General features: G+C 43.0%; 1 protein-coding gene across 1 annotated transcript in view; it reads right to left on the bottom strand.

Moving 5' to 3' along the window:
- LOC311001069 (tomoregulin-1-like) overlaps positions 1-19,282 on the bottom strand; it is a 79,355-nt gene extending 60,073 nt beyond the window's left edge. Inside the window, exon 1 of the mRNA XM_083992034.1 lies at positions 19,046-19,282. Coding sequence (XP_083848160.1) covers positions 19,046-19,175 — 130 coding nt within the window. The 5' untranslated portion in view covers positions 19,176-19,282. The remainder of the gene's footprint in view (positions 1-19,045) is intronic.
- Between the last annotated feature and the right edge of the window lie 2,596 nt (positions 19,283-21,878).

Raw genomic sequence — 21,878 nt, 5'->3', positions numbered from 1 at the left:
TTTTATGTTTTGAGTCTTATTTTAAGTATAATGAGATTTGTTTGACTAGAAATGACATTTTGACTAGAAATAAGACAAATATTCTTGGTAAGATATAGAGTTTGTGCAGTGCTCCCTCGTATTTTTGCATTCTGACGAGTCGTGTTTGTTGCGTAGCGCCTGGTGTGGAGATGAGTTGATGCAGTAACAGCAGTAACAGCAGCAGCAACAACAGTAACAGCAGTAGCAGCAGAGACTCTGTGGACTAGAGGCCGGAGTCGCTCTAAATCTGACAAATGAAGCGCCGGCGTCTCGCTGCCTTCATAAAGCTGCCACTCACAACTAATCTACAGAGCAATCAACGCATGCAGCGTTAGGTTACCTCGGGTAATTGACGGCCCACACACATTAGGCCAATGTCACAGAAATCATTTTAATTTTCTCAGTCTGACGGGGATGTGGTGGTGGAGGGGGGAGGAGAGGAGAGGAGGACGTTGTCGCCAGATCTTAATTGTTTCCTGGGAAGATTCGGCGCGTTCACAGAGAAGAGAAGAGAAGAGAAGAGAAGAGAAGAGACAAGAAAAGACAAGAAAAGACAAGAAAAGACGTTTTGGGTTTGAGAAGAAGGAGGAAGAGAAAAATAAGTTTTCTTGTTAATATTATATGTTTCCTCATCTTTAATTCTCTATAATAGTGCGTGGTATTGGTGTTAATGCTTGGTATCTAAATTATAACTATAGAAAGGAGCAGGTGTTTCTTCATCCTGCTCCTTTTCATTTATGTTGTTATGTATATAATTATGTAATGTATATAATAAACCATGAATGGATTGAATAGATATGAGATGAAATGAACGATGCTCAACAGAACAAAACAGCTGTTAGTAGAAATATGATCAAAATAAAAGTCAGATGAGGCCGAGGAAACATGTGCTAACTCTGATGATACTGTAACTGTTCTGAGGTCAGTTTTAGTAAAACTCCTCACTCTTCAGTATACAGTAGGTGAACATAAACAGTAATATGTCCAAAACACAACAACAAACCTAGTTTTTACATTATGTTTTCGCTCTTTTGCACTAGTATTATATTGTATAGCACTGTATTTAACTTGTGTTCAGGTTGCTCCCTTTGCACTAGTAGAGTATATTTTATTGTTTTAGACATTGTAGGATATATTTTACCATATATTGCCTCTTTGAATGTTATTTATTTCCTTTACACATTTCCTTTTGGAGCAACAATGGCAGAAGAATTTCCTTCGGGGTGAATAAAGTTCTTTATTTCTTTTATTTCCACATTGTCCATCTTTGATTTTTGACAATTATTATTATTATTGCAGTTTTATATATTTCCTTACAAAAACAAAAAAAGTGCTTTAATATCATTTCTATCTGATACTCATGGATCTGTGGTAGAGAAGTTTTGCTACGAGGAAACACAGTAAAAATAAATATATAAATCTCTGTTTCTTACAACAAAGAAACTGTGTATTTTATTTTGTGTATAATAATCTGTGGCATTTGTTCTGGCGCCGCCATGTTTGGCCGCCATCGCCGTCTTGATGCCGATACACAACTAAACACCTGATGTAGCGTCACCACGGCGACAGCTGCTGCTCGTCTTTTTAGAAAAAGGGAGGAAACTCCCAGAGTTAACGGTGGTGAAAAGGTCAGAGGACGTTTGACCTTTGACCTCTGACCTTTGACCGGAGCAGGTGGCGATCAGGAGAGAAAACATCCCATCATCCCCTGCAGGAAGCAAGGTGTCATGTTCTTCAGCGGAGTCGGGGAGAGTCGGGGAGATCAAAGCCGCTCCACTCGTCCTCTCATCCAGGAGGGAAACCGATCTGAGATCAGCTGCGTTTGAAGTCACACACGACGCTGCAGGCTACGACACACACGACACACACACCTGTAGAGCAGCAGCAGCAGCAGCAGCAACGTCCCCTCACTGGGACTCAGCAGCATCGAACACGGGCCGAGGCCGACGGGGGATTTGTCCGACAGGAAGCCGAGTGGATTCAACTCGGGATGCACATGATTAAAGGGACAACGAGGAGTTTTGGAAAAGCGAAGTGTTTTCACACTACATTTATGAGCCTCCGCACCGTGAAATTCTTTGACCGGTGCAAGACAGACTCATGTTTTCATTTATCAAGAATTAAAGTCAGAGGTTGGAAGACGATCACATACCGTCGTAGTTCCCACCATAAACGGAGATTCGGCGGCGTTATTCTCATGACTCGCCACGAAACCGAAAGTAAAGAAACGCTGGTCGGCTCGCCCAGCATTTCCACCACCACTAATAATAACAACATAACGATACAGACAAAATGATATATTGATTGAAAATTGGCCCATTAACAAGTGGTAACGTAGATTCATCCACATTAATATCAGACTTTTTTATTGTCGTGGAATTTTTCGTTCTGCCGCTGGAGAAACTCCTCGTTGTCCCCCTTTAACCGATAACAACAACTTTGACCGATTAATACACGGTTCATTTTTTTTTTATTAGCTCCTTATGTCGTCAACTCATGGGGGCGTGCAGACTTCCATGTGCCTTCAGTCATATTTCCCAGCAAAAAGTTACACAGGAGGACTGACAGTATGTGCACCAACCCCCGTGAAGGAAGGTCAGACAATAAAATGTAGCTACAGGGACATAGATGTGCATCCCCTGTAACGGTGCTGAAAAAAAAAAAGGGCGTTGCTGCTCTCCAGCCGGTTCACCTGCAGCTCCACAGAGGAGCTGTCAGAGGAGCTCTGCTGTTCCTTCAGTCTGGTGGTGAACGGACTCAGCATCTGTCCAGAGTCAAACATCTGTCTGGATGTTTCCTCGTAGCAGAGCTCCACTAACAAAGGCTAATGCTAACCTGGCTAACATAGCTCCAACCTCTGGGACCATTACTCATGACTTCCACCAAAGGCTGGTCCTGTCTTTAAAAACCTACGATATAGTTTTCATTGGGCCTGAAAATCTAAACCCGGTCTGACCCACGAGTGTTGACACCCGGACCCAACATGGCCGATCTCACTAGCATTAACTCTCGGCCCAAAAAAGCAGAAAAACAAGGAAGTCTTATTAATCGTAACCACTGGGAATGTAGCCTATGTTTTGACATTTTGTTGTTCGGCTACTTAGCTTCAACTGTGCTTGCATCGATTACATAGCAATTTAAACAAACATAATAACATATTGATAATGTCGGAAACAGTCGAAAAGTAAAGAATCGTTGCTCAATCAAACCAGCTCTGTGGAAAAGTGGTTTCAGACTATACAGCTCCAAACCTAAAGGGGAATTTCCATTTTTTACAATCTGGACCTTATTTCTAGCATAAAATACGATCATTCGAGTACGAGTTCTTCCGACGAAATCCATATAATGCGAGTATAGCCTATCATAACAAAATATTGGTGAAATGAATAAGTTTCTCTGCAAATAATGTGTTATTTAGAGGCTGCATTCCCCTCCCCTATAGACTCACATTATATGGATATACGCGGCTCTCGGCTGGAGCTAATTTCATCGGAACGACTTGTAATGACACCAAAGTTATCTGGGTGAGTAAATGATCGTATTTTATGCTAGAAATAAGGTCCAGATTGTAAAAAAACGACAATTCCCCTTTAACTTGGCTTGTTTCTTCTTTAGCTAATGCTAATGCTAATGGTAACGAGCCATTATCACATTTCCTGTTTCCTGTTCCTGTTGAGGAGATGATCAATAGACTCCTTCAAAATAAAAGTCCAGAGAGGAGGTAAACATGGAGCGCGTCTCTTGACGGACAGCTGTGGCTTCACCTGAAGAGCACCTTGACTCTACAACTCCTTTCATCCTCCGGGCTTAATTAAACCCCAAAGACCACGACAGATTTAGAAAGTCCACATGCGGCCCGGTTGACAAACAGCTTTTTATTGCCTCATGAAAGACAATTAAAAGCGTCTGTCACCCGGTAGCACGGCAGATAATTGGTTTGCCCCTAAAACTCAGTCGGCACAAAAAAAAAACTGATGGGAGGATAATTCGCCCTCGGCGGGAGAGAAGCAGCGTCTCAGAGAAAGCAAAGCGACATCAATGAAAAGCCCTCCGCAGGCCGATTCAATCTGGCCTTCAAACGCATCGTCTGTCACACACACTCAGAGATGGCATTTTGGGTTTTTTTTTTAGGGATGCTGGGACTCAAAATGAGCTCAGTGAACAAACACCCAGACCTCATGGTGGGGGTTTCTTTTTATCCCCGAAGATCAATTAAAGTCAATGGGAGGCGGTTTTATTTTCTCATTTTTTAAACTCATATCAACCACTGGAAAAACCATCTGTCTGATTAACATGAGGCTCGTTGGGTTCATCCTCAGGGAAGCAAAACCTCGGCGCTACTTTATTTCAATCTTCACATCTGTAAATCAAGAACATTTTCCTTTTAGAGTTTATATGGTTGGTCCTCTGGGGATTAGAGGTTGTGCAGAGATGCCATTACTTGTATCAGTGTTTGTAGGTGTGTCCTGTGGTGAGATGGGCGTGGCTTCTACTGGAAGTTTATTGTTTCTATAAATGAGAACAGTTGGATTAAAGGGCATTTCCAGTCCTAATCAATGTTTACCTCAGATTTTAGGTCACCTATATGATCAGTTCATTTCATTTTTTTCAATGTTCATTAATGGACTCCGGACTCATTTTAAGATGGTTCTGTGGTCGCAAGTAACGTCCTTACTGTGCATTCACACCAAAAGCTTCCAGAGCGTCAAAAACACTCGAGGGTGGGCTTCAGACAAGACAGCTCCCAAAACGGCAAATATTTTCAGCCGCTTTGGCCGTTCGTCACGTGACTGACGTCAAAGTTCGATCGCGCTGGTCATTGGGGAGCCGAAATACAAAAAAACGGGGGAAAAAAAGGGAGCCGACGGACATCTCTATTCTGACAGGTTGCCGCTTTGGTCACTCAGGTCGCCTCTCATTGAAGATGAATTGACTTCCGGCGTTTTGGCGCTTTGGAAGCTTTTGGTGTGAACACACAGTTAAAATTCGCTTTACAATTCACTTTATGCACAGCTACACTACTTCCTGAAATAAGCCAGCTCGTTTAGTTCCTGTCTTACATTATTGGACCAGTTGATTAATCCAGGTGTGTCTGACCACTGTGACTACTCAGACACACCTGGATTAATCAGTTGGTCAGCTGGATTAATAATGTAAGACAGGAACTAAACGAGCTGGCTTATTTCAGGAAGTAGTGTAGCTGTGCATAAAGTGAATTGAATTAAATCAAAATTCAGACTGTTCCTTTCTTTCTTTTGGACTCCATGAGCGACTCTGAGGCGTTTGATCTCTGACCCGGAAAGGAACAATGCGAAAGCCGCGTTAAGTCCGAATTTTGCTTTATATATCTGAGGTAAACATTGATTACGACTGGAAATGCCCTTTAAAGGCAGTGATGTTTAGCAGAATCACACTGAAAACACTGTTGCCATGTAAACGATTATAAGACATATTTTGTATTTTCCATCTTCTTTTTACTCTCGTTATTTTCATGTCTTTGATACAGTGTGTAGGCGACTAAGTGAAACCGCCACCGTCCCATGAGGCTTTGCTCTCCACGGAGGAAACAACAGGTTGTGAGGCTCGTTCTCATTCATGTGCGACAGAGTTTGGACTGAAGAGAAGCTGCAGGAAGAACGTTACAGAAAAATGAGCTTCTCTTTCCCTCTGTTTCCTGAATAATGTAATGAGAACATTCAGATGTGAAAATGATTCAACAGATCCATCTCGTTCTGCTTGTCTTTCTGAACACATACTCTAACATCTGTCTCAGTCTTTTCCTCCAGATGTGGAACCAGCTGCTGCAGAGGCAAAGACACATTCAGATTATAGATCTGGTTCTGGTCCATGTTCCAGTCCTGTCCAGTCCAGACCGGTCCGATAAACTGTCACATCAAAACAGGAAGCAGCATCCATATTTAGAGTTTCCTCAAACTTCATGAAGCAGCTTCTAGTTCAGTCTGAACCGAACCCGTCGACCTGCTCCACATGTTTCCCCTCCAGACGTTGTTACATAACATATCAGAGCAGGAAATTCCTGACATGAACTCGACGAGCTCGACTCCAGAACCTGTTTCTGAAATCGATGCCGCCGCCGCGTCCCACAGGACTTGAACGCGATGCGATGCGTTTGAGGACTGCTGTCAGTCATGGAAGTGACAGAGTCTGATGGCAGCAAACAGAGAGCGGTGAAGCCTCAGAGGCCCCAGAGGACCAGAGGAGACGTTTCTCCTCCTCCTCCTCCTCCTCCTCCTCCAGAGACATGAAAACAAACCAAACAGCCGTCTGCTGCTTCAGGACAACAACACTAGAACGTCACAGAGCTGCGATGCAGAAGGAGGAGGAGTGAAGACCATCAGCTGGTCTGAGGTCAGAGCTGTTCAGTTTCACTTTAAAGGGACAACGAGGAGTTTTGGAAAGCAAAGTGTTCTCATACTACATTTCCCATGAGCCTCAGCGCGCATGGTGAAATTCTTGGACCGGTGCAAGACGGACGTCTTGCCAAAAATGTTTTCATTCATCAAGAATTAAAGTCAGAGGTTGGAAGACGATCAGATATCGTCATAGTTCCGACCATAAACAGCGATTCGGCGGCGCTATTCTCATGACTCGCCACAAAACTGAAAGTAAAGAAACGCTGGTCGGCTCGACCAGCATTTCCACCACCGCTAATAATAACAAAATAACGATAGAGACAAAACGATATATTTATCGAAAATGGGCCCATTAACAAGTGTGGGTAGCGTAGTTTCATCCACATTAACGTGAGACTTTTTTATAACCAAATAGAAACTCCTCGTTGTCCCTTTAAACAGAACAGAGGTCGTTTCCTCGCTGTGGAAACTCATCCCAACTCTGGCCGGCCTGAAAACGTGGGCCTTCGGTTCGATTGCCACTGAACCCTGGTGTGCGGTTTGTGTGCAGTGTGAACGCTCACACCGGACCAATCACAGGACCAGATGTAGGAAGTGTTGCAATACACAGACAACAAACACTGCTCCGCGAAAAACATGTCATCCATCATCTTTTCCTTTTCCGCCGTTCCTTCCTATCTGTCTACCCTATCCATCCTTCCATACTGTGCGTTCACACCGAAAGCGATTAAATCGCCTGTAGTCGCTCTGGTCGCTCCTATCGTGTCTCTTGCCAGCTCTACAGGCCCTTGCACCAAGCGACCAAAGGGGCGGGACTTTCAAGCTGTGCTGCAGATGTGTCCATTCAGGCTCTCTCAATTTCTCCGGCTGTGAGAATCCCAGTCCACTATTGGCTGTCGCCGCGGTCGTGCCGCTGCTCATTTGCATAAAGTTGAGCCTCTCTCAACTTTCGTCGCTCGCGTCGCTCAAATCGCGTCGCTCCCGCCACCGGTCGCTCCTCGTCGCCAGTGTACATTGAAAATGAATGGCAGCTGGTCGCCGCGGTCGCTCCAGTCAATCCATCATCCATTCATCTCTGTCTACCGATCTATCCACTCATCCATCTATCTGTCTACCCATCCATCCATCCTTACATCCATCCATCCATCCTTACATCCATCCATCCTTCTATCCATCCATCCATCCATCCATCTCTGTCTATCCATCCAACCATCCATCCATCCATCCATCCTTCTATCCATCCATCCATCATCCATCTCTGTCTATCCATCCATCCATCCATCCATCCATCCATCCATCCTTCTATCCATCCATCCATCCATCCATCCATCCATCCATCCATCCTTCTATCCATCCATCCATCCAACCATCCATCCATCATCCATCTCTGTCTATCCATCCATCCATCCATCCATCCATTTCCATCCATCCATCCATCCATCCATCCATCCATCCATCCATCCTTCTATCCATCCATCCATCCATCCATCCATCCATCCATCATCCATCTCTGTCTATAAATCCATCCATCATCCATCTCTGTCTATCCATCCATCCATTTCCATCCATCCATCCATCCATCCATCCTTACATCCATCTATCCATCCATCCATCCATCCATCCATCCATCCATCCATCATCCATCTCTGTCTATAAATCCATCCATCCATCCATCCATCCATCCTTACATCCATCTATCCATCCATCCATCTATCCATCCATCTACCTATCTATCCATCCTTCCTTCCTTATATCCATCCATCCATCCATCCATCCATCCATCCTTCCTTCCTTACATCCATCCATCTATCATCCATCCATCTATCATCTATCTATCTATACACTCATCATCACTGACAGATTTCTGTGGAGACAACGATGAACAATGTCCACTCTTTCACTCTTTCACTCTTTCACTCGTTCATTCTCTCACTCTCTCCTGGAGAGGCCGTTTCCTTGGCGACGGCTCAGTCTGAGTCTGGGAGCCGTCTGAAGCGCCGAGGACACGGACTCTAAAAATACACACGTACACACATACACACTCTGCTGCTGCTTCTCAACTTTTTAATTCTCACGTTTACCCGTCGTGGACGAACAGAGTGAAGCTCCGTAGGTGTCACACACACACACACACACACACACACACACACACACACACACACACACACACACACACACACACACACACACACACACACACACACACACACACACACACACACACACACACACACAGGGGGTAGTAAGAAAGAAAGAAAGAAAGAAAGAAAGAAAGAGACACAGAGAGAGGGGTAGAAAGAAAGAAAAAAAGGAAGTAAAAAGACAGAAAGAAAGAATTAAGTAAAAAGATAGAGAAAGGGGGTAGTAAGAAAGAAAGAAGACAGAGAAAGGGGGTAGTAAGAAAGAAAGAAAGAAAGAAAGAAAGAAAGAAAGAAAGAGGGGTAGAAAGAAAGAAAGAAAAAAAGGAAGTAAAAAGACAGAAAGAAAGAATGAAGTAAAAAGACAGAGAAAGGGGATAGTAAGAAAGAAAAAAAGAAAGACAGAGAGAGGGGGATAGATAGATAGATAGATAGATAGATAGATAGATAGATAGATAGATAGATAGATAGATAGATAGATAGATAGATAGATAGATAGATAGATAGATAGATAGATAGATAGATAGATAGATAGATAGATAGATAGATAGATAGATGATTAAACTGTGATTAATCCATCAACAGTTTAAATCCTGAACTCTGTGATGTCACAAACTAACACACACACACACACAAACACACACTTTACTGACTATCTCCAGTTTCCTCTGATAAGACGATCATTTTTCCTCGAGAGCTTGAAGAAAACAAAACTTTGTGTCTCGGGAGATAACGGCTTCATTAAACGGAGATAACGCAACAACGGCGCCTATAGATTATTAATCATCGGGAGCAGTGATGTCAGAGCAGAAGGAAATTATTGATCGGCATCATAACGCTGACGTCCACTACAGACAACACAACAACACATTAGATAGAGGAGGTCGGAGAGTCTTCGGCTTCGTCTTAATCAAATGTTTGATTTACTACATAATGTATGTGTCTGACGTCGTCTCGTCCAGTGCTAGCTAACCTCATGGTAAAAGACATGAAGGTTGTGAGGTATTGTTATTGTTATGTAGCTAAAGCTAAAGCATTAGCACCTAATTATTAATCAGTCTAGAGTAAAATTGTCTCTAACTTTAGCTTTTGTTTCTATTTCCTCTTTTCATCTTCTGACATTAGCATGCTAACTAACCAGCTAACTCTGGTCCCACCTCAACACTTTCCGATACCGAGTCACTGCAGCGCCCAGGCTGCTCTGAAGAAGCATCTGCAAAGGTTTCAAACTTTGGAGTTGTTCACTTCACAGCCGACCACCTCCGAAAGCCCTCTGTTGTTTGTTTCCATGGATACCACACGATGACTGACAGATACAGTACCAACCGATCTCATGTACGCCTCCGATTGATTACCTCGTACACACTGCAAAAACTCAAAATCTCACCAAGAATATTTGTCTTATTTCTAGTCAAAATGTAATTTCTAGTCAAAACAAATCTCAGTATACCTAAAATAAGACTAATCACAAAAGTAGCTTGTTTTTAGACACTTTTTACTTATTTCAAGCCTATTTTCACTTGAAATAAGTAGAAAAATCTGATAGTGGATCGCGTTTTTCTTTCTTATTACAAGCACAAAAACTTTCACTGGCAGATTTTTCTACTTATTTCAAGTGAAAATTTGTTTGAAACAAGTGAAAATGATCTAAAAACAAGTTATTTTTTAGGTGATGAGTGGAAAGAGATTACTTTTGACTAGAAATAAGACATTTTGAGAAGAAACAAGACAAATATTCTTGGAAAGATTTTGAGTTTTTGCAGTGTATGAATGTTTGACCTCTTTGGGCTTCCGTAGTCGTGAACACCTGAAGTCAAAGAGCTAAAATGTGTTGCAGAAAACGCCCTACATTACTACTCCCATCAGCCCCGAATAACACGCCGAGGCAAGCGTCTCCACAACGCCTCAACCAGGACGTCTGTTGCCACGACAACTCCCTCCGCTGTCTGTAGCTCTGCACCTGCTTCGCTATTCCTCCCCGGCGCCGCGGGAGGAGGATTACTGTTGTTCTCATCATCAGCTGCTCTGGTTGAGAGCTCCTGCTAAATGGCCCGAGTGTAACTTGTAAACAGCGTCGACAGAACATCAATATTCATCTGCAGCTCCGTTAATGTCACAGCTCCCGTTGAAATTTTAATCACGCTTCTCGCTGCCGCTGCTGCTGCCACTGCTGCCACCGCCGCCGTGGGATGTCTGTCGCCGGAGTTTCCCCCTCTCCCCTCTCTCTGCCAGACGTCACGGTGGGAGATTGAGGGTTGTATCGACAAGTCTCACACAGAGTCACATGACTGACTTCATCCATCACAGCACCTGTGTCTGTGCTGCTGCTTCCTGTTTCTGGATCGTGTACCGGACCAGGTCGGGTTCGGTTCGGCCTCTTTATCAGATTCAGATACAGAAAGTGAAAACGAGTGTGTGAGTGATTATTTCTCCAATAATTAAATTCCAGTGCAACAGCAGAGAAACTGCAATAACCGTTCCAATGAGGATACAAGGATGAAAACTGATACGCTTTGCTTTTCCCTCCGAGGCTCTTAATTTGCAAAAAAAAAAAAAAATCCAATTAAGCACTTGAAATTTCAAAAGGGCGTCATTTTCCAAGATGGCTGCAATTTGTAGCAGAAGAATTTTAAACTCTCGACAACGAGGACGTCCAGTTCACTGTTCCTATTGTCTATAAGTGTTTATCTAAGGTAAAAACATAAATATTCATGCTTATGGAGTTTCTGCAGCAGGGCTTTTACTTTATAAAATAAGTTAACTATAAAGATGTTCACATATTTCAAAGTTCAAGTTTTAATGTGACATTACTGCAGGTAAAAAGGGACGAAGACACTTCCTGTCCAGTCGGACACAGATGCAGATGTTTTAAGATGTTTAAACTACAGGTAGCGTAACTTACATGTTAGCTTTTAGCTTCTTTTTAGCTAATTTAATCTCACTAGCTTTTGCACTTTGATTTACTACATAATGTATGTGTCTGATGTCGTCTCGTCCAGTGCTAGCTAACCTCATAAAAGACATGAAGGTTGTGAGGTATTGTTATTGTTACATGTAGCTAAAGCTAAAGCATTAGCACCTGATTATTAATCAGTCTAGAGTAAATTTTGTCTCTAACTTTAGCTTTTGTTTCTATTTCCTCTTTGCGTCTTCTGACATTAGCATGCTAATTAACCAGCTAACTCTGGTCCCACCTCAACACTTTCCGATACCGAGTCACTGCAGCGTCCAGGCTGCTCTGAAGAAGCATCTGCAAAGGTTTCATCACAAGAAAAGAGACCACAGGTGAGTGAAACCGGTGAAGCTGCAGCTCGGTGATGGATTCAACACGTATTAAAGTGGTGGACAAACAATGACTTCACATGATTTGGACACAAGAATAGTCTGAGAGTTGAGCCTCAGCTGTAACTCCTGTTGTAATTCAACCAGCTGCTGTTTGGACGATCTGTCGAGTCATCGGTGCCTCGGGGAGAAAAAAAAGAAAACTGCATCTCAAATATGAGCTGCACAAATGACACGTTACAAACATGTGGTGAGAAGCAGCAGAGACTCAGACTCATTGATCCCATTTGTACTTTACAGACGATCCAGACAGAACATCAATAATTTGCAACTGAGGACGAGTCCCGTCATCTTCAGTCATCAACATGCGACACCAGGCTGATCCCACACTTCACTGAGACTGAAGACGTTTCAGTTCCACATCAGTTTCTCCCATCAGTTTCACGTCTGAGCTGCAGAAACGATTTTCTAACTCTCACTCAGTTCTACACAGACAGAATAAACCCGTCCATACAGTATAAAGGTAGATGTTTGTGTTAAAGCTCCTTCAAAATAAAGGTAGATGTTTGTGTTAAAGCTCCATACAGTATAAAGGTAGATGTTTGTGTTAAAGCTCCATACAGTATAAAGGTAGATGCAGGGCTCTCAAGTCTCACGCATTTGGCGTGTGACACACGCATTCCCACCCGTTCACACGCTCACACGCCACACATTGTATTTCTCACGCATTTAAATTACCACGGTGACGTCCATCAAGTTGCACCGCTTTTGCAGTGGAACAGATTTGAGGGCGCACTGATCACACGAGAGAGGTGAAAAGAGACAACAACACTGTTACCAGTTAGCCCACTGGCCTCAGCCTACACTGGTCATTGCCTGAAGAGTTTGAAAGCAGCCTCTTAACTTCTTGAACGCAGCTCAAACCGACCCGGTGCCTGAGCACGGCGGCCAAGCTTTGATAAACACACCAGATCCGCGCCGATTTACAGTAGGCCTAGGCTATACTCCCGTATTTGAGCCGGTCGCTACCGGAGCTTAATTTAAAAAAAAAAAAAAGCGCTCGTCGGAGATGAGAACAGCGGAGTTTCCTCTGATGCAGCTGATCAGCTGACATGTGGTCAATAGCTACAGACCTGTCACTGTCACAGGTGCATCTCATCTCATTATTAGGACTTCAACCTCAGAGCTGTCTGTCCCCAGTCCTGACCTGTCCCTGAACATCACACAGGGACAACATGGAGCTGCCTGTGTGATTGGTTACTGAGTTTTATTAATGTTTACATCAGGCTGAGTTCAACAAATCAGTTTAGCTACTGTGATTTAAGTAGTTAAATACAGTAATCATCATAGTGTTGTGGCAGGAAAGACCATTTAAATTAATCTGTATCAAATATTGTGTTGGTCAAGAACAAGTTCAACTTAAAGGCAGAGGAAAATAAGGGTGTTTTTACTGTTCCTAAATGTAAAAATGGGTCACATTGGACCCTCAACATTATTTAAAGGTTAAATAACGTGCTACTTAAACATTTTTCATTGTGCTGTGCTCTAAAAATAAACTAACAAATACTAGTGTAGAGTCCTGTAAAGTGCCCAAAATAAGTGATTTGAGGGCATCCTCCAAAAAATTTTGTGCGCGCTGCGCACGCGATAGCACATCCACATTCACTGTGCCCCCTCCAATTTTTGGGTTGCATGACGCCCTGGATATTCCAGTCATAAATCATAAATCATAAATGTTTTTGTTTGAATTAATTTATGAGTAATTTGTCAGACATCCATCCTCACTTCAACCAAATCCCCGCTGCCGCTGGTAAAATCTCACTCTGAACTCACTTCAAAACTTGAGAGCCCTGTAGATGTTTGTATTAAAGCTCCATACAGTATAAAGGTAGATGTTTGTGTTAAAGCTCCTTCAAAATAAAGGTAGATGTTTGTGTTAAAGCTCCATACAGTATAAAGGTAGATGTTTGTGTTAAAGCTCCATACAGTATAAAGGTAGATGTTTGTGTTAAAGCTCCATACAGTATAAAGGTAGATGTTTGTATTAAAGCTCCATACAGTATAAAGGTAGATGTCCATGTGTAGTGTGATTATAAAGCAGCTCTAGGTTCTATATTAATACTGTGAAAGTATCAAAGCCTCAGTCCACAGAGAAATGCACACAGCCTGTATTCAGAAACTGAGCCTTAAAACCAGCCGTCAGGACTTCCTGTCACTTTGTGATGTCACAACAAAGCCCCACCCCCTCACCACCACCTGGACCCACCATCCAACAACTTTGCAGGATTTGGTTTCTCTGAGTGTTTTATTCCTGAAATCTGCCCTGTTTTGATTCCCCCAACCGATTAGATTAAAAGCACGACGGTCAAGGCGACTGTGACATAATTGGCCATAACTCACATTTTCATACGCTATAAATGACACGATTTTACACGCACACGCACACACAGGATAGATGGATACACATAAATCAATACGAGGGATATGGAATAATAAGCGTGACCGTTTTCTACACACAAACTTGTGTTTTCTGTCTGAACTCCTTCACATCGTCCGTCGTCCTCTGAGGAGTTCGGCATCTGACGTCAGAAAGAAAAAGGCCACAACCGCACACACACAGAAACACACACACACACACTGTGTTTTACAGTGCAGCAGCCATAATACCACCAGTGAATAATGGTCGGCTATAAATACTTGATGTTTCTCCAGGGCTGTATTTTCCCTCCAAACTCTGCACACAGCGGCTCAAACAGCCACAAGACATTTTGTTTCTATTTCTCCTCCTGCATCTGTAAAAAAGAGAAGAAAAAAAAAAAACCTCCCGTTCTTCTGTTGTCTGACAAACACAGAGCAGCAGCAGCAGCGCAGTCAATTATCTGCTATGGAGCGGCCACTGTGTGTGTGTGTGTGTGTGTGAGAGAGACTTTCTGTGCTATAGGTATTTGGATTTGGTGCGTGTGTGTGTGTGTATAAAACGCTCCACTTGCAGCGCGGTGAAAGTCGATTGGCTGGTTGATTAATAAAAGATGGCGGAGGCAGGTTGTTCCAGGCGCTGCAGAGTGACAGCTAACACTCATTTACATGACGGCTGTTTTTTTCTTTTCAATATTTCATATCAAAAAAAGAGGGAGAGGGAGAGAGAGAGAGGGAACAGGACAACACTATAATGAATTCATGAATATTATATATTAATGCAGCAGGATACGGGCAGGATTACACACACACACACACACACGATGCTCCACCTCTACACACTCATTTCAGCTGTTTATTCATTAAACTGAACCCATATATCTACTACATAAACTAATATACATCTAAACATTACACAGTGTCACCGGCTGACCCGGGACCAGACTATGTCATGGAGACTTGCTGCTAATACAGTAGTACAGTGGATGGATGGATGGATGGATGGATGGATGGATGGATGGATGGATGGATGGATGGATGGATGGATGGATGGATGGATGGATGGATGGATGGATGGATGGATGGATGGATGGATGGATGGATGGATGGATGGATGGATGGATGGATGGATAGATAGATAGATAGATAGATAGATAGATAGATAGATAGATAGATTTATGATTAAACAGTGATTAATCCACGAACAGCTTCATCACCATTAGAAAGAAAGAAAGAAAGAAAGAAAGAAAGAAAGAAAGAAAGAAAGAAAGAAAGAAAGAAAGAAAGAAAAAGACAGAGAAAGGGGGTAGTAAGAAAGAAAGAGAAAGAGAGAACAATAGAAAGAGACAAAGAGAGAGGGGCAGAAAGAAAGAAAAAAAGGAAGTACAAAGACAGAAAGAAAGAATGAAGTAAAAAGACAGAGAAAGGGGGTAGTAAGAAAGAAAGAAAGAACGAAAGAAAGAAAGAAAAAGACAGAGAAACAGGGTAGATGGAAAGAAAGAGAGAAAGAAAGACAGAGATAGATAGATAGATAGATAGATAGATAGATAGATAGATAGATAGATAGATAGATAGATAGATAGATAGATAGATAGATAGATAGATAGATAGATAGATAGATAGATTATGTTGGGATGCATTTTACCTATTATTATCATATATCATTGGATAGTATCCAGTAGTGATTGTGATTAAACTGTGATTCCATCAACAGCTTCGTCACCTTAAGTCCTGAACTCTGTGATGTCACAAACTAACGTGTCCCAGCAGACGGTCCGTCACTGTTCGCTGTCCCCTTGGAAACACGACACAGCCTTTAGTCTACAGCTTCTTCACTGACCTCTCAGGGTCACTGTACAATTGACCTATGGCTAAGCCACGCCCCCAAACACGATGAGCCAATCACAGTGCACATAGCTAGCCCATACACTCGGACATTCTCTGCTTCTATGTCCATTGAAATGCATTGCAGTTGGTCAGTTTTCATTCGTTTTTATATGTTTTTTCTTGACATTTTAAGTTTAAAATGGTCAAACGGTGTGCATGGGGTACATGCAACTCCGACACATGTCGGTATCCTGAGAGGCTGGGCGACGGGGTGTATTATTTTTTTTTACCTTTTCCTAAGCCACATCTCAACCGAGAGAAGTGTCTGCTCTGGATAAAGTTATGCAGTAGACCACAACACCAACTAAACGTGGATAAACTTAACAAGGATGTCTGCATCTGTTCTAAGTTAAGTCAACAACGTATTTGAGGCAACATATTGTCAGAGATGTTTAGATGTTAGCCAGTATCACAACTAAGCATAAAGCCCGCTAGCTTAATGCTAACGTATAATGTAAAACTCCATAGTCGCTATCGGCGTTTCGCGGCAAACGGCAGCCATAGCAGTAAAGTTAAGTGAAGTTTTGGTGACTTCGAGATGATATTTAATCTTTCTGTCTCCAAAAATCATCAATTGTCTCCTGTGAAATGTCTCTACTGTGACAGCTGCCATAGCAACTGTCACCGAATGTTGACTGTTTGTCCGAGTGAGTGGAGGGGGCGGGGCTTAGCCAGAGGTCAATTGCACTTCTCCCCATCAGCAGCACCGGTGTCCTTCCCTCCTGCAGTAAAAAGCCTGATGGAGCCACTCGGCCTCCTGCCGAGGTACAACCACTTTGCCAACGAGAGGAGGAGACGCCGTTTGATCAGAGTCTGGTTCCCTCACCTCCAACTACACAACGTCAGAGCGGCTGCTGCAGTCACACACACACACACACACACACACACACACACACACACACACACACACACACACACACACACACACACACAGCAGCTCCGACAGGAACAACACTCATGAACATCTGTCTGTGTTTTCTCCTCTGGTTTCATCCACACGTTGTTTATTCCTACGGTGGCCCTGAAGGATCAACACACTGCAGCTTCACACACAGACACACAAACAAACAAACAGGCTGCAGAGTCTGAAAAACAACTTCACCAGTTCTGCAGAAACTCACCGACACAACAGGAAGTGTTTCTGGAGGACACAATAAAGTGACGGACCAGGCTGAAGGTTGATGCTAAGCTAACAGTCCATGTGATCAATAACTGGTCCCTCGTTTTATTGTGACTGGTCCTTCACTTTATTGTGACTGGTCCCTCATTTTATTGTGACTGGTCCCTCACTTTATTGTGACTGGTCCTTCACTTTACTGTGACTGGTCCTTCACTTTATTGTGACTGGTCCCTTGCTTTATTGTGACTGGTCCTTCACTTTATTGTGACTGGTCCCTTGCTTTACTGTGACTGGTCCCTTGCTTTATTGTGACTGGTCCTTCACTTTATTGTGACTGGTCCCTCGCTTTATTGTGACTGGTCCTTCACTTTATTGTGACTGGTCCCTCGCTTTATTGTGACTGGTCCTTCACTTTATTGTGACTGGTCCTTCACTTTATTGTGACTGGTCCCTCACTTTATTATGAGTGGTCCCTTGCTTTACTGTGACTGGTCCCTTGCTTTATTGTGTCCCCAGAAACACTTCCTGTTGTGTTGTTTTTGTCAAACTGATGAAGCTGTTTTCTGAATTCGTAGCACATTTGAATCTGTGTGTGTTTTCTTCAGCTGCAGTGAGTTGACCCCTCAGGGCCACCGTACCGTACATGAAACTGGTATGAACTGATCTGTTGTAGGCTATTCACGTGTTGTTTATCGTCCTGCTGCAGTCAGCTCATTTCTGATCGATCGATCAATCAATAAAGCTCAATGAAAAACAAACACAAGAACAACCACTGCTCCTACATTTATCACCAAATGGCTACAACTTCTCTCCTGTTCATGATGTTAATGCTGAACCTCCTGCACTGAAACATAACGAGGATGAGGTGCAATAATAATAATAAACTCTCAGACTGATGTGAGTCTGGAAACTTCAGCACAAACACCAGACACAGTAAAAAAAAATAAAAAATAAAATAAGATAAAATAGATAAACCATGTAGTCACAGCTTCACCCACAGGTGCAGCAGCAGCAGCACACTGCAAAAACTCAAAATCCTACCAAGAATATTTGTCTTATTTCTAGTCAAAATGTAATTTCTAGTCAAAATAAATCTAATTATACTTAAAATATGACTCATCACATTAAAAAAAGTAGCTTGTTTTAGACACTTTTTACTTTTTTAAAGCAAATTTTCCACTTTAAATCTGATAGTGGAGCAAATTTTTTGTTCTTGTTACAAGCACAAAAAAAACCTGCTTTCGCTGGCAGATTTTTCTACTTATTTCAAGTCAAAATTTCCTTGAAACAAATGAAAATTATCTCAAAACAAGTTCATTTTTTAGGTGATGAGTCTTATTTTATGTGGACATAGATTAGTCTTGACTAAAATTGAGACATTTTGACAAGAAATAAGACAAATATTCTTGGAAAGATTTTGAGTTTTTGCAGTGCAGCAGCAGCCGTTTTATTGTGACTGGTCCCTCGCTTTATTGTGACTGGTCCCTGGTTTTTAGACACTTTTTACTTTTTTGAAGCAAATTTTCCACTTTAAATAAGTAGAAAAATCTGATAGTGGAGCAATCACAAAAAAACCTGCTTTCGCTGGCAGATTTTTCTACTTATTTCAAGTGAAAATTTGTTTGAAACAAATGAAAATGATCTAAAAACAAGTTAATTTTTAGGTGATGAGTCTTATTTTATGTGGACATGGATTAGTCTTGACTAAAATTGAGACATTTTGACAAGAAATAAGACAAAATATTCTTGGAAAGATTTTGAGTTTTTGCAGTGCAGCAGCAGCAGCAGCAGCAGCAGCCTCCTCTTACCTGTGCAGTCCTTGTCCTTCCCTTTGCCCCTGCACTCCCCGCTCTGGGGGTAATAAGACGCCCGCGCCTGGGGCAGCAGAGACAGCAGAGACAGCAGACAGGCGGACACCAGGCACCGGATCATCATCATGGTGGTGGCGGCGGCTGGTGGTGGTGGTGGTAATGATCCGATCCGATCTCCACCAGACTCCAGACTGACTGAAGACTGAATCACTGATCGCTTCTCTCGCTTCAGGTGCAAAAAAGGCAAAATGCAAAAAAAAAAAAGGCAAAAGGCAGAAGGCGTGCAGACGGTTTAACGCGGTAAATCCTCCAGCGGCAGCATCTTCACCGTCCCTCCGTGCTTCCTTTGCTTTCCTCCGCGGCGGATTCTGTCTCTGTCTGCTGCTCTATAGTCCGGATTACAAGACCCAGACCCAGACAGACGTGGCCGTGGCTGTGGCACACCTCTCCTCCAGGAACTCCCCACGAGAAGAGAAACCCGCCGCGACTGATCACGGACACGGCGCCGTTAACGTGAACAAAACGCGGTGCGTAAAGAAGAAGCAGCAGCTGCAACAAACCACAACAAAGAGATCCGGACTGAGGAGCAGAGAGAGGAGAGGAGAGGACAGACAGGCTGCTGGTCACGTGAGAGGATGCAACACACACACACACACACACACACACCCCTCCACCTCCACGCCCCTGACGCATGCACACGCTCCACGCACGCACTCCTTAATATTGAATGCATGCAGCAGCAGCAGCAGCAATATGCAGGGGGAAAAAGGGGCACAGCGAATAAAGTGTGTTTTTAAATCCAGATTCAGATCGAGATTCAGAGAAACCAGCAGAGATCGATTCCACAGCGGAGGGATTCTATTAATAATCTGATCACTGTGAGATCAGAGGGATCAATAATCGATCAGGAATCATCACAGAAATAAGTCAAAGTCCAGTTTGAGCATCAGTGTTTTATGTCTCAGTCAAATGTTACAGAGACCAGAAACCAGACCTGATTCAGATCCTGGACTCTGGAACAGGTGAAGTATTAAAGGTGCATTCCTTTAAAGGGATAGTTCAACATTTTGGCAAATTGGCCCATTGCCATAATCCCTATAGTCATAGCAGTAGGTTCGTTACCTTTAATTGTCTGCGAGCTGCTCAGAGCTACGCTACGGAGGCTCATGGCTAATTTCTTGGTTTCCCTCATCAAACTCATCAAATACACAATCCAACAACTCCACAACGCTCTGGTGGACAAGTTGTGACCTGCACATTCACCACGCTATGAGATAATAACACAATGTTACCAGACAGAGTTGTTTGAGAGGGAAATTCATGCAAAACCGCTGATGCACGTTGCCTTCAGGGACAGTTTTTCAGCAAACAGTCTCTGAATTTACCCTGTATTTACCTCGAAAACGGCTCAGTTTTGTAACGTTCCGTTATTATCTCATAGCGTGGTGAATGTGCAGGTCACAACTTGTCCACGAAAGCGTTTTGGAGTTTTGGGATTGTGTATTTGATGAGTTTGATGAGAGAAACCAAGAAATCCCATGAGCCTCCGTAGCGTAGCTCTGAGCAGCTCGCGGCTCTGCTCCGCCGTTCTAAAAACAGCTTGCACCGACAATTAAAGGTAAGTATGGTATAACTATAGCGATTATGGCAATGGACCAATTTGCCAAAATGTTGAACTATCCCTTTAAAATATCAGAGGCTCCAACAGGGTCAAAGGTCACCACGAGCTCTGTGCTGCGTTCAGTTTCCCACAGAAATCTGAACTCAGAGCTGAGACGAGTGACCACGATGCTTATAATAAAACCCTGGGCTTTGTGTGATCGACAGGAAATGTAGATTCTAGTTTTAGTTTGCAGCTTTTATTCAGAAAGTAAAAGATGTGACCGTCCACATCAAAGGCCTCACAGTTCTTCTATTATAGGCTGAATACATTTATGCAAATATTATGCAAATGAGGGTTGAACCAGGTGGGAGTTATCTTCTTGATGTGATGTAGTGAATATAAGATCTGATGATGAACGCTACAGAGATTTAAAATGAAAGAATCTTTATTTAGAGACACAGACCTCAGATCAGATCACGGTCTGACGAAACAGCGCCGGGTTCAAACATGGCCGACGGCGGCGGTGGGGGAGGAGGAGTCTCCCGTGAGGAGCGCCACTCTGCAGGATCTGACACGTTCTTTCAAAATAAGAGATGAAAAGCATTTGCTTCAAAGTAAGAGTCCTTGATGGGGAAGACACAGAAACATGGAAGATACAGAGGAAGGAAGGAGGTGTTCTCTGTAGTCTGAGTCCTGGTCCTGGTCCTGGTCCTGGTCCTGGTCCTGGTCCTGGTCCTGGTCCTGGTCCTGGTCACTTCTCATGTGAACCCTTGTCTGGTATTCGGGTCAAATTGACCTGTTTCAAAGTTTTAAATTAGGATAAATGGTGAATCTGCATCACGTCTCCTTTGGCATGTTGTGTTGTAGGTCAAGAGGGGTGTCGACAATATCACTGTAGAGCATGAAAATATTGTCTCGTTTCATTTTTTCTCTAAGATAAGCATGATTTATAACACCCAAGTCTTGACTTTAGTTGGATATTTCAACATAAATTGTAACTTTATCACAAAAAAACGAATCACACTTCCATTGTTAAATGTGATCTAGTAGAGATTAACTGCAAACATAGATCATATATGGCGGGGCGTCGTTTAGTTTAGTTGGTAGAGCAGGCGCCCCATATGCAGAGGCTACTGTCCTCGCTGCAGCCGGCCCCGTATCGAATCCCGACTCAGGCGGCTCGGTGCAAGCTATTTTTAGAACGGCGGAGCAGAGCCGTGAGCTGCT

Source organism: Trachurus trachurus (assembly GCF_905171665.1).
Source record: "Trachurus trachurus genome assembly, chromosome: 17".
NCBI classification, from domain to species: domain Eukaryota; kingdom Metazoa; phylum Chordata; class Actinopteri; order Carangiformes; family Carangidae; genus Trachurus; species Trachurus trachurus.
The sequence above is the reverse complement of the archived record's forward strand: the minus strand, read 5'-3'. Positions and strand labels throughout refer to the sequence as shown.